Source organism: Lepidothrix coronata, unplaced genomic scaffold (assembly GCF_001604755.1).
Source record: "Lepidothrix coronata isolate B3197 unplaced genomic scaffold, Lepidothrix_coronata-1.0 Scaffold11, whole genome shotgun sequence".
Classification (NCBI taxonomy): domain Eukaryota; kingdom Metazoa; phylum Chordata; class Aves; order Passeriformes; family Pipridae; genus Lepidothrix; species Lepidothrix coronata.
The window spans coordinates 6,491,763-6,509,815 of NW_016690191.1; the positions used below are offsets into that span (position 1 = coordinate 6,491,763).

At 39.8% G+C, this 18,053-nt stretch overlaps 1 protein-coding gene across 10 annotated transcripts in view; it reads right to left on the reverse strand.

The window, feature by feature from the left end:
- Positions 1-18,053, reverse strand: part of ADAMTSL3 (ADAMTS like 3) — a 180,465-nt gene that overhangs the window by 15,277 nt on the left and 147,135 nt on the right. For all 10 annotated transcript variants that reach the window (XM_017805094.1, XM_017805098.1, XM_017805099.1 and 7 more), the window contains 5 exons: positions 17,690-17,869; positions 16,753-16,906; positions 11,392-12,472; positions 9,201-9,328; positions 8,702-8,830 (listed from right to left, as the gene is read on the reverse strand). In XM_017805094.1, the coding sequence (XP_017660583.1) occupies positions 8,702-8,830; positions 9,201-9,328; positions 11,392-12,472; positions 16,753-16,906; positions 17,690-17,869 (1,672 nt within the window). The remainder of the gene's footprint in view (positions 1-8,701; positions 8,831-9,200; positions 9,329-11,391; positions 12,473-16,752; positions 16,907-17,689; positions 17,870-18,053) is intronic.

Here is an 18,053-nt window from a genome sequence, read left to right on the forward strand (position 1 = left end):
ACAAGCGAGTAATACCACACACACACAAGTAAATCAGGCCCCTACTCAAGTGAGTAATGTGAGCACATAAACATAAACTCGAGGTCTGAGGAGCAGAAGTGCAGCCAGAGCCCTGCACAACAGCCCAGCAGCCAGTCCATCTGTCATGCACAGTGAATCCACCCAAGTGATCTTTGGGGTGCTGGTACTTACAGGTAAAGAGCCTGTGTGTGGGGAACCCATGGAAAATGATCAGTTAAATACATCACAGAAAAAACCAACACTAATGCATTATACACAGTTATCACATGCTGTCATTTTGAAGTGGAGTTGATGTTACCTGGATACCTCCAGGGTACATCCATAAAGGTGAGCTGTTTGAGCTGAAAATAGTAGTGGGGATAATTACAACATGGTACTTTAGCCAAAATTATCCTGAAGATTTTTATCCAGGAGTTAATAATTGTTATGTGAACTGTGTGCTGAGCCCCTCTGAGCTGGCCTCTTCATAATAATTTTGAGGACCCTGCAAGATTTTGCACTTCATGGTTCTATTTTTTTCCCCCAAACTTTTTTTATTACATGGATAAGAAAAAGAGTATCACTATCTGAAAGTGAGACTGAGAGATGTTGGATTATCTTCTTAAAAACAACTGGTATTTGCAATTAAGCTCCTTCTGTGACCTTTTCATGGGCTTTTGGTTAGGTTGTCATTAAGAGTATTAAAGCAAATCCTCAGCCTGAGTGCTGAGCTAAGGCATAACAGGAAGATTCCTTTCAGAGAAGAGTTTGGGGACTGATTACAGGCTGGAGTAGAGCATGAAGGGATGAGAGGGGAACAGGACTCTGCACACTCTGCGGTCAGGACACAGATGTACATCAGAAATCAGGGGCCTCTAACCTTTCAGGGGAACCCAAAACTACAGGGCACAAATGCAACATGAATCTTTCAGAGTTGTGCAGCCAGAGAGAAATCAGTCAGAAAAAAGGCTGATGGTACAGTGCTATCACATCTCCTAAGAGACACCCTAAAAATGGATTAAAGAGAGAAAGCTAGAGAAGAGAGACCCCTGTAGTCCAACTCCTTTGCACTCCTCGGCAAAGCAGCACATGCATTTCAAGGTCTCTGGATGCTTCAGTTTATCTGTGTGTTCATATGGTCAGTGAAATCCTTTAGTGCCATAACTCTCACGAGAAACAGAGTTCTTGTTTATACTCTCATTTCTAGAATTCCTATCAGGAGAAACTCTTACTGTTGGAGGACACTTACAAAAAATATTTTTAGGTTTGCATTTACCTTTTAGTTTAACAGTGCTTCACATTAAACTCCATCTCATAACCCACCAGTCACCATTAGTACACTTCAGGTGGAAAAAACTTCCATCGTGCAGATTTTCAGTGCTTCTCCTTTAGAAATTAGACTCCATATTTACTGCTCCCGAGATAAGATTTTTCCTTCCCTACTGGAATGCAGCACTGCACACTGAGCTAAGTGTCATCTATCAGCTCTTGTGAGAAAGCAGGCAAAGTACACAATTCCCACATTCCTCTTGTGACAAGACTCTTACAGTAGCACTGTGAAAAACACCAATTTTTTACAGAGAAACTGCAGGACAGAGTTCAAGCATACCATCAAAACACTAAAAAAACTCTTTTTTTTTCTCTAGGTAAGTAGTTAAGGCTTAAAACCTCTACTTTACCCTTTAGTACTCATGTAAATAAAACCCTAAGAGTTTTAAGTACTGTTTTCTTATCCAAGTAGAAACTAAACTAAGCAAAAATAAGCCAAACCCAAGTTTTTGTTTTCTTTTATTTTCTTAAAGGACCTGAAATTATATTTAAGCTTTGGGACATATTTGTAGGACTTCACAGAGGAGTTTGTCTTGTGCACGAGGTTGAATTCTACTGTGGATGGTTAACTCTCCCTTACACACAGGTTGATTTACACAGGGACTTTAAATGAACAAAAATAACTTTCACCCTGTCTTTGAGAGCCTTTTCCATCACAGAATTGTAGCAAGAAGACTTTTAAGCTGAAGAATTCGTGGTTTGATGCCCAGACAGAATGGAAAGGGGGAAGAGGTAGGAAATAGCCTGTAGCCACCTTTGTTTCCTTCCTACTCCATCTCCACACAGATGCAGCTGAGGATGATCCCAAAGGTACCAACTCCCCAAAATGCCACAGGTTCAGAGTCCCTGAGTGCAATATAGATCTCAGTGCTTCAAATGGGAGATCTATCACTGGATTCAGATAATAACAGAATCAAACAGTCATATTCTACAGTTCCAAGCCAGGAAAGCACTTAGGCATAAGACTAAATGCATTCCTACCAGGGAATGCAATTAAACACATACTCAGAATTAAAGATGGCTGTTATTGTCCTTCATTGACAAAGATGCATTCCTCAACTCAGGCATTCTTAGTCTTAGAAAAACCTTAAAAATGCAAATCTTACTGTTGCAACGGATCTAAATCCTCTTAAAAATTTCTACTATAGACCTAAGTGGCTATAAAACTTTAAAATTAGCTTAATCTATTTTTCTGACCTCAAACACAGGTTATTTTCCACTAGCACTGGAGCAGATCTACGATACTCAATGTTCCATGAAAAAAGCCATGAGTGGCCCTGGGACAGCAAATGTTATGGAAAAAAAGTCCAGCTCCGGATAGGACTGCAAAACACGTGTTTAAAAGAAGGGAAAAAAAAAAGGAATCTGCACTATAGGGTGCCCTTAAAATATTCAGTGTTCAAAAACAAATTTCCTCCAACCTTGAAAGCCCTGTGAAATATTACACACCATAAAAATCTTGGCCTACTAACTAGTTGCTCTAAAACATTGGATATGTCTTCAAAAATTTTTCCCCCAGCTATGTAGAATCTCATAAAGTATTCTGTATTTCCCATTCAAGAGCAAGGCAGAACTGTGCTGGCACAAAGCACATTTCGCTGCACTTCACTAAAAGTTTACCTAATTTCAGAGCCTAAATTTGCATGTCAACTTTCAGAGGAAACACTTCTGCGTCAGCAATACGCACAATGAATGTCATCCGACTATTATTTACCCTACACTCACTAACACGTCCAGTGCACTTACAAAGCAATCTCTTTGACTGATACGTCTTCATATTTTCTCTCATAAACTGCCTTCATATTCACCTGAACTATGGTCAGACAATCAACTTCTAGTGAACCCTAAAAAGCCTAAACCCTGCTGCTACTGAAATTACCAGTATGAATCTTGCCCACTTCACCAGGAATAACAGCCTTGGATAGAGCACTGGCGTGAGACATTCTGGCACTCGGTGTGATCCCCCAACCTGCCCTCTGACACTGCCCCTTCTCTCACAATCTTTCAAAGCTATTACCTCTCCTGCTTCCTACCAGCCCCTCTTCCTAGGTGGTAGCAGCATCTGGCAGGATTTAGATATTCTTACCGACATCTGGTGACCTCCTTAGAGGGGTTCCCCAACAAGACCCCTTCTTGTCCCACTCTTACTACAGCTCTGTCGGGTTCTGTTTAGTTCTCTGGCTGTCATCTCAAAGAGAACTTGATCTTTTTTCCAGCTGCAGAAGTTTAAGGCTAATATTTTTCAACATCAGGCACTTAAAGCAAGGCAAGTAATGATTGCTAGACTGAATTCTGTAGTCGACCCCCAACAACGACTTGGTTGGTGTTCATTAGGGCAGTTCCACAATCCAGCACTGTTAGCAGAGACTGTTTTGCCCAACTGTGGAAATTATATTTTCACTTCACTGACTAACAGTGCTATATCACCAAGGACTCAGACATTTATCATCATAAAGTACATACACATGCAGGGACTTGGAAAATATAATTTAATCAGAAATTAAAGAACTACAGAGGAATTGCTACCCTTCGTTAGACCTGAAGTCCAATTAAAAGCACTTATTGTCCATTGATGGGCACCTGGGGATGTGCAGGCAGAGTACAAAAGTCGTGGCACTTATTGAATGACCCCTCCTCAATATACCTTCCTATGTTCCAGGACCAGAAGTAGCCCTCAGACCATCAAACCTATTTCCTCTAATAGTGCTGTCCTCTCTACCTCGTCCAGCACTAATATATAGTTTTTGAGATGAGATTAACAAGCTGCAAACAGAATTTACCAGAACTTTAAGCAATGGCCAGTTTATATTTTCTATTCTTTCATCCATTCCTCTGTCATTAGCTTTGATTTGCCTTTATGGCCAGCACCCAGCAAGTGTGCTGGTGTTCCCATGGAACTACCCACCATGACTCCACAGATCTTTCTCTGAGTGACAGTCTTCAGGTACAGACATGTCTATATGTCTGTCTTTAGAATTACTTGCTCTATGTGTACATTTATTCTGCAATATCAATTCAGAACACCCTTTGCCCTCATTTAGCTATTAAACATGACTTGTGTGATCCTGCTGCAACTCTTTGCAGAGCTTTAGATCCAATTAGCCTGTATAAATCTTCATTCTTTAAAGCTGAAGTCAACTAACTGCTCACATTCTTTTTGAGAACTTCTATAAAAATGCTGAGAATCACAAATACTAGAACAGTCTTCGGGGCACCCTACCCTCTCTCTCTCCACAGTAAATTTGACCACTTGTTCCTCTCAGTCATTCAATCAGGTGCTAACCAGGGAGCTTGCCTCTTCCTTTACACTATTAGATTATGTTAAACTTTGCCTAGGGAACTTCTTGACAGTTTTTTGCAAACTGAAGTAGGAAGCATTTGAAATTTTACTTTCACACAGCCTATCTTAACCCCCCATGAATTAGGAATTTAAAGGAAATTCCTCCAATTAGCAAAGCTGTGAGAGAAAAAAAGCAATGCTGTAAACCATTTCAATTTTTGTTTTCCCCTCTCCTCCCTGAAGTCTGCAGGCTACACCTACATCAGAAAGTAGTGAAGGACCTTAGGAATGTGCTTTTAAAGAGACACAGTAGGTACTGAGGTCCCAAAACACTCTTGATGAGTGTTGGGATGAGGATTGCTTTGGACCACTTGGTGAATCTTGCCTGGACCCTTGGACATACTGTCCATTAATACTGGGAAAATGATAGGCATAGTCCCCAGGCACACCTGAACTGAAAGGCACACCTGAACTGAAAGGCACACCTGAACTGAAAGGCACACCTTTCAGTTTAGGTATATCCAAAGTTTTCAGGTTCCCAGACTGTTAAAAAACACATAGCAAAACACAATTAAGCTTCTGTCAGTCCTTTCCACTTATGTCTGATCCAAACAAAAACTCTAAAGTAGATGCACTTACTGTAAAAAGCATAAGAGGAAAATATATTCCTTATATTATAAATACTGCCATTTCTTCCTCATAAAATAAATCTCTACTCACCCCTTCAAATTTTTGGAATCTATTATTAATATCTTTTAGAACACACAAAAAACCTAAAAGAAATGAAGAGCCAGAATCCTACGTATTAAACTGCTATATTTCTTCACTGGTGTCTTCTGAGGGGTTAAGCATAGAAGACAAAGAATAGCATCAAAGTCACATTTGGAATAGTGTGGGTAAATGAAGGAACAGATGGAAAATCAAAATCTTGATTTTTCTGGACCTGTTTCAAGTTCCAATACTGACACCAAGTAGTTAGTCCACCTTTGTGAAACTTCTGTGCAAAAAGATACAACAGGTTTTGTGTATTTCTCACAATTTTTTATCAGTATGTTATTATTAGAGTGCCAAAATGTATTCATAGGAATGCAGAATTTGGATGAAGATGGAGTTTCTGCTCTTCAAGGCCTCTGTGCCAAGATATTTCAGAGCTGCAATGTAAAGTATAAACAACCTGAGCTCAGTGTGTGTCACTTCCACTCTCTCACCAGCAAGTGGCAGACAACGCACATTTTATATGTAATTCCACTTTCCCCCCTATTTTACTTCAACTTACAACTTTCAAAGGTTTTACAATAAATGGAGTCTGACAGTTTTAGTTTATTTTCGCAATAATCACAAAGTGATCTTTTCTGCAAATACAATAAATGTTATCCAAGAGCAATTTGGAGCAATCAGTATTGATATTTATACCATGTGTGTTGATTGAAAAGCTCTTGGCTGTAAGAATGGAATATGAATCTATCCAGACTGCCATGAATATCTCTGAGTGTATGCTCGTGTGGGAGCTATAAAAGTGAGTTTATTATAATTAGTGGAAAAATAGTTTAGTTATAAATTGAAAAGAGAAAAGAAAGTGATACCATCAGCTTCAGCAGTTCAGCTAACTTTTCTTAGTCTGTTCTTTGATGCTCTTCTGTTTATTAGGATACACTGCTCTTCAGCATTTCAAAGGCTTTTTTCAATCTCAATGTGATTTTTGGAGTGTGCAAGAAAAGCTTTCAAAAGGACAAAAGAATCAAATCAGTAACAATGAAAAAGAAAAAACCCCTTTACTCAACAGGCCAACACAGCACAGAATATTAATCTTTACATCTTCAATGTGTAGATTTATTCCCAGAGGAAACTATGGATTGAACAACTCTAAAAAGTACTTTAGGTTATTTATCCTACAGGAAAAAAAAATCTTCAGAAGTCATTGCAGCCAAGAAATTCAAAAGTAAGTTAAGAATTCTGCTACTGCCATGGCACTAATACTTTTCACACACACAGACACCTTATTCATTAGATGGTTCATCTTGTGGAGTTTTGTGGACCAGTGAGAGGCCAAAAGATCAAATGTATCTGCATGACACTACAGAGAAATCTGCATGAGTAATGTCTGTGTAGAAGGATCCTGAACAAGCATGGAGCAGAACATGGAGAACACAAAGACTTGGGACAGGCAGAGAAGTTGTCATCCACAGAGAAAACACATCCCTGTCTCTGAGCAATCAGGAGGAAAGGCAGCGAGAAAGAAGTGCTCCAGATCTAGTCAAGGTCTCCCTGACACTAAAAGAAAGGCTCTTACAATTGCTTTTACAGGTGACTCTAAGAGATCCTCAGCCGACGAACAGTCACGTTTGATCACTGTCTAACGGCACTTTTGTTCCAGATATTACTTGCAAGGGTTTGGAGTGGGCTATTCCTCCAAGAATGCAAGAGATCATTCCTGTAAATCAACATGTGTGACAATGATAAAAGGCTCTTGAACATTCACACTGCCTGTTTGTAGGAACTTTTGGAGTGCATAGAAATATTAGTATTCTTTTCTTATTCAAACTCTTGTTTGTCTGATCATTCACATGATGCTTTGTCAGCATTCACAACAAAGTCCTCATCCTCCTACTCTGCAAATAGACATATTTTTGGGTCCCATCTATTAGACAAATGTATTAGCATAAGGTGCTATTAAGTCCAATCTTCTGAAGTCAGTGGTTTACTACTTTTTATTCAAGGAAAGGAGAACAGGAAAAATCTTCTTACATCATTGCAAAAGTTTTTCTGCTTCTAGACTTAGTGACATTTTAAGACATGCAAGCTCTATTTTATTCACAAACAGCAATACTTACTTCCTTGGCAATGACAGGAAATAAAGCAATTAGATAAATCATTTTTTAAGTCAACACTGGTGTCTCAGCATAACTAAAGTTTGGCTCACGAATATACACAATTCTGAAGCATTTGGAAATCTACAGTCCCATGTGAAAATATTAATTTATATTTAAATTGCTAACTGCTTACCCATCCTAACCATATTAATATTAACAGTGTGACATGAACTCTCTGCTGAATTTGAGATGTAGGTCAGTTATACATGGAGTTGCCAAACTATAGCTGGAAAATATTACTTCATCAAAGAATTAGCCTTGGTACAACGGTGAATAGCAGAGCCACACGTCCTAATATATGTCAGCCTGGCGCCACTATTGTGTGCAGAGCTATTTGCATACATATATTTCTATCACTACCCTGGTTCAGTATCAACACCCTTCTGATCTGCACCTCCCAGCAGCACAAATGTGAGCGGCACTCTGGCTGCTCTGAGGCTGCTCTTTGCACTCAGTTGCAATGTTTGTGATAATCGGCACTTTCACACATCATCTTCACAAAAGGCTGAGCTCAGCTTATTAAATATTTGACGGAATATTGCCGCAGTGAGTTAAATCTTACCCTTTAAACTTAAAAGATAGCAATGATAAGATTAAAAGGAAAATATCTACCTTCCCAACATAAAGGACTGGAAAATGAAATGAAGCAGTGAACTGCTTAATGCATGTAAGTTCTGACTAACATTAATGCTCCTCCACAGACGTTGAGCTAGAAAAATATCTGTATGCTCTCACAGCTCGGCACTGTTCTTTGTTTTCTTGCTGCAGCTGCAGACTGATGGCTCTAAAAGGTAAGTTTACTTCACTGTCAGGTTTTAAGTTCTATTAAGCTATGGCTGGAGATTTCATTTTCAGTTTTAACAATAGTCTAGACATATGTGCATCTCAAACAGGGATAAGGAAAGTTCTCTGATGAGCAAGTCAGCTGGCCATGCTTGCTATTGCAGCAAGATAGTCCTGCACTCTGGTGGGCTTTTAAGCTCCACGGTGGAGGCCTAGACCAGTTCATGAAAAGAAAAGCAGTTTTAAAGGAAACTCTGAACATATGTGTGTAAATTGAAGTGACAGGCAGAAAAGAAATAGGTCTGGTGTGGGTGACATGCTTAATAAAAAAAGAGTAATGATCAATGATTTTCTGCCTTCACTGGTAATTTATTTCAAGATATAAGGTAAACTTCCGATTCCAACATTACAAGGAATGTCAGTGCAGTTCTTTGCTTACCTTTCACTGGACACTCAATCATAATATTTGCTCCAATTCTTGCCACGATTGTATCTCCAACAACTGCTGAGAAACTTCTGGCTTCCAGATTTGTCACATTTAACACAGAGGACAAGATGACAGGAATCTCTTTGAAATTAAAGGGATAATAAATTTTAAAAGCTTTATTTGGCTTATAAATACAGATCCCGTATTTGAATTCATTATGTTTGGAACAGAATTCACTTTGCAAAGCAGCAGCCAGAAAATACAGGTGGGATAGATATGGACAGACTGAACTCACACCTGTTGTGGTTTTAGAGCACTTAGAGCAACAAGACCATCTTATTGATGCCTATTAAATCAGGCAGAGTTTCATGGATTGCCAATAAAATAAACTATTTCACATGGCAGTGGGGATGGTTGCTTATATATTTATATTTATACACACACACATATATATGCATATATATATATATGTATATATAAAAGCCCAGTTCTGCAGATGCTACAGTCTTACCTGCACGCAATAGCACTGATGTTTCTGTATCAAACCCAAAGTCATTAACAACCAGGCATCCATATGTGCCAAGTTCCCTTTGGGTAGGATTCCGAATCTGCACTTTTCCAATGGTGTCCAGGATCACTCTGCAGAATAATCAAGGAAATACAGGGGTCACTACCCTGGGTCAAACCCTGCTGAATGTTCTTGCAAGACTTAAAGATAAGCAGCAAAAGCCCTTTTTAGGAGTTTACTGTTCTAGAGCAGGACACACAGTAACAGATCTGCCTCCTCTTTGGTGACAGATGGGAGATGCTCAGGGATACACACATGGAAGATTCTTCAGCTCTCCTTCTTCTACAAAGCTGTGTCCCAGTTGCAGTCTTGAAAGGACAGAGGGTTTGCTACTACAAACCAGGATCCCTTGGGAACAACAGCATGAATAAATCAGAATACCACGATTAAAAGTATTTGGCTTGGTAAGAAATCGATCTCTCCACAGCAAGCTTGGTTTTCAGCAGGATTGGGACATTTAAAGGTATGTGGTCCAACTTCAGATTACTGTGGGGTTGGGATTGTTGGGGCTTTTTTTAATATCCTAATTAAAGCTAAAATATTCCACCAAAACCTCACAGGTGTCTTGAATACCTGGCCTGCCCTCTGAGGGGCAAAATATTAGAGAGAGCATCACAAGCTGGGAAAGAGTCTGAAAATAAAAATATTTCTCCCTTGTTACCTTTCTCAGTGCTAAAGTTCATGACTTACCCTACACTCACTGAATCCAAAAAACCCTGCAGATCTGGTATTTTCCCTCACTGAGTACACTTACGAAATAGATTCACAAAAAATAAAATTAAAAATACTTGCACCTCAGAAAAACAAACCCCCTTGTGCATGGCTCAAGTACATCACTCTTTACAAACCTGAAACATAAACAGCCATTTACCTCCTCGCACTCTTTTTCAGATGCAACACTATTGATGTCACTGGCTTTTGAGTCCACACACATATACGTGGATTTGTGTACAAGAAATCTTACTGGCAAAAAAGTAGGAAATAAACTTACTTTGCTAATATATGCCTTAAGTGAAAGAATATCAGTCTGAGCTAAAATTAGGAAGCAAACATACTTGTGAATAAACAAAACACCATCATGTCCAAAAAAATCAAAGGATCACTTGCAATAAATTAATGGAAAATTATGCGTATTTCATAAAATAAATATAACTGGTGGGAGCTACATGGTTCCAAAAACATTTTAACTTTTTAAAATGGCTTGGTTTTGGTGTCTTTGCTTTAATTGATAGCTCTGCAGAAGTATATTTTTCTTGGCAGTGCATTTAATCAGTTAAGTATGTTGAGAAATATCCAAAAGTGCCTTTATCATTTCAGAATCGTTTTTTTTCATTACTCAAGAGCTAGCTGTAATTCCAAGAGGCTCACACACGAAGTTAATGTTAATATTATCAGGTGAGATTCTAATTTATCAGCAATGAAGTAGAAGTATTTGCTCAGTCTTGAGCAAATATCTGACTATTACACACTCTTGATGTATTTGTTCTTCAGGTATAGCTCTCAAACGTGATGGTAATATAGGTTCTTTATTGCTTTGTATTTCACTGACCTCAACAGAAACATTTTAAACTATTGAAAAAAAAATCCATAGAAGCTCATTTTTTCTTTTTCAATTGAAGTTATGCAGCTCCAGTTATACCTAAACATTTACTGTGTTGAAGAACGGTGAGGATACCAGTGATATTTTTCTTTCTGAAAATGTTTAGGAGCTAAGACATATTTTCATCTATACCATGGCAGATGTTTTTAATGTGTTCCCACTGTATTTGGTATCTGAATGAATCCAATAGGCTTCCTAATTTGAGGATAAATCTGCCCTTTTTCTGACACAGATGAAATGCTTACAGCAGATCACAAAATAAGGACATCCAAAACACTTCACCTTGTAAAAAAAAGTCTATCCTCCCACGTAATATCAGGGAAAGGACAAACACTTGGAAGTTAGTAAAGCCAAACAACATGACAGACACTTGAAAGAACAAAAATAAATTACTTTACTAAAAAGATGGAAGGCCCAGTGGTCATGTTTATCTCATTTTTATGAAATATGTTCTAATATTGCACAGCAGGGGGGATTCTCACAGTCAAAAGGGACATAAGTCAGTCAAAAGTAAAAGAGAAGCTATTTACTTACTTCTCAGAGGCTTTTAATGTCTCGCCATCTTTTGTCCAAGTGTATTTCACTTCACTAGTACCAGCTGTTTCACACAGTAGATTGACAGTCCCAGTATTCTTGGTCAGAAAAACTGTATTTCCAATTCTTACAGTTACTGTTTTGTTGAGGGAAACTCGAGGAATTTCCTTTTGCCTCATAATAACTGGAACCTTCTGGTCAAACATTAACTTATCAACTGTTTTTGTGCCAAAACGCTCGGATTCGTTTGGCGATTTGCCTGCGAGTTTTGAGGCAAGTTTCTCATCCTGGGCCCCCTTCCACTTTTCGGTAGTTGGTTGTGGAGGCCTAGATAACTCAGCAATCAACTGGTAAATGACCTGGGATGCCAAGTCATCGCTGACTTCTCCCGTTTCAATGAGCTGACTCATGTTCCTTATCAGCTCCTCGAACTGCACGGTGTCCATGCTGTAGGCGCCCTGCAGAACCGCCGCCTCCAGGCGCTTGTTCTTGAACTCACGGGAGCTGAAACCTTCTGCTGAATTACTCCCAAAGCTTTCGAGGGTTCGAAGGAACGGTTGATCGTTTACTTGCCTGTCACCCAGATAGAGCTCGTTCTTCTTACTCCACATCTGCCACATTTTGCTCATTTTATGCCATTTGGCCCCAAAGCTGTTGGCCTCATTGTGATCTGCATTACTGGTCTCACTGGCATGTTTTCTAAGGGCTGGTGGTTCTATCAGTCTGTTGTCAGTACCAATGAGTTTGAGGACAAAAGTTTCATGCACAGAGCCTGCAATACACCTGTACACACCGATATCAGCAGCTTCCAGACAGTGTATTTTCAGTGAGCCTGACTTAGTGATGCCAAGTCTTTTGGAGTTTTGTAACACTTGTCCATCTTTCTCCCAACGGATAAGTGATTTCTGGAACCTTCGTACAGGGCACTTAATTACAACAGATGTTTTTGGAAGTAAGTAGGCTCGGCTCCCTATGGTAAAATTAATGCGCTTCTCTTGTCTTGTTTGAATATAGACTCGATGAATACTGACAATCTGCGGTCCATGGGCAGAAAACTTTCCTGGAAGCTTAGGTTTAATCTCTGCAAGAAAACAAAGTGTTGAAAAGCATCTAATCATTGGCAGTCATGCTTATAAAATCTGCTTTTCACAGAATACTTCACAGAGCTTTTCCTGACTTTGTTCAGGTCAGACTGCAACATGCGGAGCTTTTATCTGAGTCTCAAAAATGCAAAAATATGAACAATACGAAACCATAACATTCCGCTGCTCCAGCCAAGAATTCTATTGCTTCTTTCCCAAATCTCTTAACAATGAAAGGATACAGGCAACATATACCTATATGAAGGATGTAGATGGTGCACTCATATGTAAATGTATATATACGTGTATTATATATTATTCCATATATATGATCCTATTATGGTTTTATTACCTATATACTTCCTATTGCTGCCTCAGAAAGGTTAGGCATGATGGGAATGAAAAAACTGAATAAAAAAAAAACGTGAACACATTATCAGTTTCCCCACATTTGAGCACTGTTGAGTGCAGAATGACCTAAATGAAACAAAACCTATCCAGAAAGCAAGGTTCCCCTTGACTGTGATTTAAATTGTTGGCTGGCCCTGCTGGTTGTCTCAGTCAAGCCAAACTGATAGCAATGCAGGAGGTGACAGAAACAGTCAATGAAGACACAGTACATGCAGAAGGCAAAGCCGCCCTGTAATCACTGGCTGAGGGTAATTTCTTTGGGTTGAAAGATGAGTTGCTCACAGTGTTGTGCCAAGAAAGGAGGGGGGGAAGCGAGGAAATAGAGAAATAAGGCAAAAATGTGAGAGGTTGAATACAGTAATCAGATGGACTGACAAAAGCAGGCAATAACAGCACAAAGCTTCATGCAGGCTGGGTATGGAGACACTGGATATTACAAAGCTCCTCCTCCACTGTACTGCAGGCACCTGGATGCTGGAAGGTTTCTAGGGAGCTGGCTGGATGAATACCACCAAAAAGCAGGCTTTCCCAGCAGTGCCTGGGTAGGCACACAGGAGACTGCAAAGTTTTGGATACCACTGTGCTGACTCACTGCTGGCAACCATTGTGCCCTGCTTTGATCAGCAGAACTAATCTGACTGAGAGCACTGGGCAGGTAGGGAACAAAGCACTGCAGGAGGAGGTGTGGAGTAAGGGCATGAACTTCTGAGCTCTCCCATGCAAGGTGACATTGGCCAGATGGGAAGAGTCAGGAAACACTGATGCTAGAAAACAACCCAATTGTGTTTGGTGACCCAGCCTTTTGGTATGTGACAGAGAGAAAACTCAGAGCCTGCAGAATGAGCTGATGAGCCAGGAAATGGACACACAGATCAAAACACTTCTCAGCATGTCTACATCTGAAATCAGTACTACTATTCCATTTGGTAGGTACTTAAATATAAAGACAACTACACTGATGACACACAAATGATATTTGAAAAGCTGCATGCCTCTTACATATATATGTGCTTCAAATACATTGTGAAGAAATAGGTGAAAAGCTAAATGCTTCAAGCATTCAATAAGTGTGTACACTGTAGGAACTACACCCTAGAGTACATTCTCATGCTTATAAAACAAAATGGTTATTTTCAATGTTTTGGGTAATGAGTTCAGACCTGTGGGGATATCATGGTTTCAAAATTACACAGCTTTTAAATTGGGATTTGTTATCCAGATACATGGTTCCCTCAACCATTTCACGTGGTACAACAAATAAATTGCTTTAGGCACTCAGTATACAAAAATTATTAAAGTAGTGTCCTGTTTTTAATAAGTTATTGGACCCCAAATATTTATTTTCAGGGAAGCATTCCAGTATTAGATCTTCCATTTCCAAAATCCAACTTGCAGACACAGTAAGTGTAACTTTAAACACACAAATTAAAATACTTCAGGCTGTGGTCTGTTTACACTAGTTATTCCAGCATGGAATTAAACCCAGTGCATACTTATAAATATGTTAACAAGTCTCATCCATTTCATTTTTTAAAAAAAGACAGACCACTAACTCTCATTAGCAGTTCAATGCTAAAGGGTGTGTTTAGTTTTACTGGTGACTGGTGAGCAAGGCTCGGTGTGAAACAAAGTTCAGAGTTGTGGATGGCAGGCCATACAAATACATAAGGTCGTATGAATGTATGAGGCTACATAAGTGTGCATTCTCTGGATCCTTAGTGTCATCCAATCTTGCAGCTGCTGAGGTAACAGAGGGTGAGAGTAAAGGTAAATCCTGCTTGCTGGAGCCATTGGACCTCATTATCACCTGATACAAATCCATCTGCATCTGTGACCTCTAACAGTCCTGAACAGCTTCAGCTGGGTTTCAGGTCCTGGTGACCTCAGGGCTAGACTGCTGTTATTTCCTATTTCTCAGAGCCCAGAGGCAGGAATGTTTCTACTTAATAAGCACTATTAAGTCAGAAAACAGCTACGATTACTAGTCTCAGGGTAAAAGATTAAGTCTAAAATGACTCAGCACTGTCATGAGACAGTAAAAAAGAAGGCACTCATTAGAGCCACAGAAGCACCATCTCAAGGAGGTACATTCAGAAACCACTCACAAAGGCAAGAACCTCCAACAGCACACACCCCCCCCACATACCCCACCCCACCCTGCTCCTCACCCAGCCCACATCACTCCGTGCAGAGCTCACTGAGCTCACTGCCTGCCCATCCTAAGGCCATCCTCTGTTCCTGCCTTCTACTCACTCCAACCTCAAGGCAACCTGAACCCACAGCTGCAGGAGGAGGAGATGCCCCTCCTGTATATTCCTATTAATCCAAAGCCTGCTGCTGCTCCTGCCCTGGCTCCTTCTGCAAGAGCCAAACTGGAGCTATGGGTACAGACATGCCTCACACCTTCCCCTGCCCTCCTGACAGGAGAATTGCCAGGCAAATCTGAGCAGCGAGGGCTCCCTCACTCCAGAGGGCTGGGGACATGGAAGGAGATGACAGTGATTCTCTTCGTGACTTCGATCTGCACCCATCCAGTTTGATGGCTTCCCTCTGCAGTCCACTGTCCTGCTGTCTTGGCACTGTGCTGGAAGCTGACATTGTGACTTTTATATCAGTCTGAGCTAAGCAATTTGCAAATCAGCTACACTGCCATTCAACTATCCACAATTAATTAAATTCAGATAGATATGCAGCTCAAAATATTTTATTAAACCTTATGCCAAGGACATTCCTGAAAGTCCACAGGGCTTTATTTAAAGTGGAGTTTTGAACCTCAGGATTTTGGCATGTTAATCTGAAATGCAGGCCAGGAAAAGAAGTTTCATATTATGTATGAATCAGTAATTATTCTATTTCTTATTTTGTTTTGTGAATAATGTTTAAAGCAAAGCTTCAAAATGTATAAAGTAGCTATTTCTTGACAGCACTATGAGTTGGGTCAAAACATATCTGTCTGATCTGTGATCAAAATCAGGCCATTGATGAAGGCTTTTGGTTTTCCCCCAACTCAAAAATAAAAGCTCTGCTTTCTTCCTTTCTTCTCAGCACCCTGCTCCCCAAACCTGCAAACCAATGCTCTCCTTTATAAAGGAAGAGGAGCACAGGTTCAGACACAAGGAACCTGCATTTAGAACTGTCTGTTCCAAATTAGTGTGTGTAACTGAACATACTCTGTATCAGTGAGGTATTTCCACTGGTGTTACACACATGCAATTAGTGCAACTACCATCAGTATCGTAACCCAACTGTGCCCAAATTGTACAATTTCTATTGACAATCTTTCTAAAAAGGTTCTTATATAGACAGCAACAAAATATTGGATTATTTGAGAAGTTCCTGTACTGTCTTTACTTCCTGCAAAGCTCATGAGACTGGGATTCCAATTTCTACAAGGAAAGATAGAAATTATAGTGAAAATCACTGGCATAGAGTTTCGGGTTTTGAATTCCACCATGCTAAGCGAAATGTCCAGTGTAATACAAATGTACAGTGAAAAGACAAGGCAGAACTGGATTCTTATCTTTTCTAATGCCTTTTGTAATTTATAGTCAGTTTATGTATTTTTTTTTTAGTTGGAATAGAGTAAATGATAAAGGAAAAATCAGATCAAATATGGGTAAATATGAAGGTGAGAGCTATGTACCTTAAAATGTATTCAAAAACTGCTTCTCGAGACAATAACCTATGTTTCTAACTGGCAGGAAAAAAAAAATCATGTTATTACTGGCCTAGTAATTACAACAGTTTGTGCCAGATTAGTAATGTTGTGTAAGTGTAGGCACATGAGTGAATTTACATGTATACAGACTTCTCTTTTTAAACAGATCATTCCAAATCAGCGAGAAACTAGATAAAGTAACATACTTACTGTTGCAGGCATTCATCTGACAAGACCTTACAAGCAGTGAAGGAGACAGACCACTACACATTGATCCATTTAATGTGACATATTGGCCCTTTGCTGTTAGGTTTTGGCAGGCAAGTTTCCTTCTCTGGATTCCAACACCACAGCTTACTGAGCACTGTGAAAGGAAGGACACAGACAAGCTAAGCCTGGTGTCCCACACCACACACGCTAATTTTAAACTAGCTTGTTTTGTTGTGGGGTTTTTTTAATTTTTAGTTCTGAGAGGGAGTGCGCATGCTCTGCTTCATATGAATCCTTGTGTTATATAGTTATTAGACTACTTCCACTTTTCCAGACAATATGAATAAAAAGAGTTTTTCCAGCAAGCAACTCAGGAATTAAAATAACAGACCAGTATTTCTTTATGTCCAGCCAGAACAGAGCAATGAGATCTAGCATGAGAGAAACAATTCAGCAGGTTCTAAAACAGGCTTTGTCAAGTCTCTCAGCCCTCTCTCTGATCTCACACTGCCTTGACCTGTAATTGCAGCTTCTAAATTCACTTTTCTAAATCTTCTTGAATGGGAAGTAGTAGCAAGCTTGCATTAAATGTGAAAGGAGGAGGACACATTCCAGAATAATGCAAAGATTTGCTTTTTGGAAGTTGCCCCATGAAATAATTGATAGGTAAACACTTCTGGTAGAATGAATGCTGTGCTTTACAGTCTGTCCTTCAGCAACTGAAACACCACTCAGGGCAGCGGCCACGATCAGTCTGATTTTGTAGGCATGGATGAACAGCAACTGCATGAACAGTTTAGTGCAGGCACATGTCTTGTGAAACCTTCAGCTGCCCTGTCAATTTATTGCTCCAAACAGCTTATTCACCCAAGCAGAAATCTTTAGGGCTCACGTTGCCGTTGAGGGTTTTGGTTCACCGTTGCTGAGGTTTGCTCACCTTGGACCATTCTCCAAAGACCAGCTGAGGAGGACAATCAATTTTTGCACATGGTTTACTAGTCGGCAATTTAGGTTCCTGGCAGGTGTCATCAGAGTGTTTCAGGAAACTTCCATCTGTCAACAGCTGCTTACAGTACACGTTGCGGGTCTGAATCCCTCCTCCACAAGTATGTGAACACTAAGGAGAAGAACAAAACATAGCACGTACTCCTGCATGGACATCTGTGCTCACCATCACACTGCTGTGGTATTCAAACAGTGCAAGTTTCACCCTCCCCCCTCGAAAAATAACATGTACTTTCAATTAAAAAATCAAGCAGCACAAAAAATTCTTCTGTTAAAATATTTAATATATTAGAGAC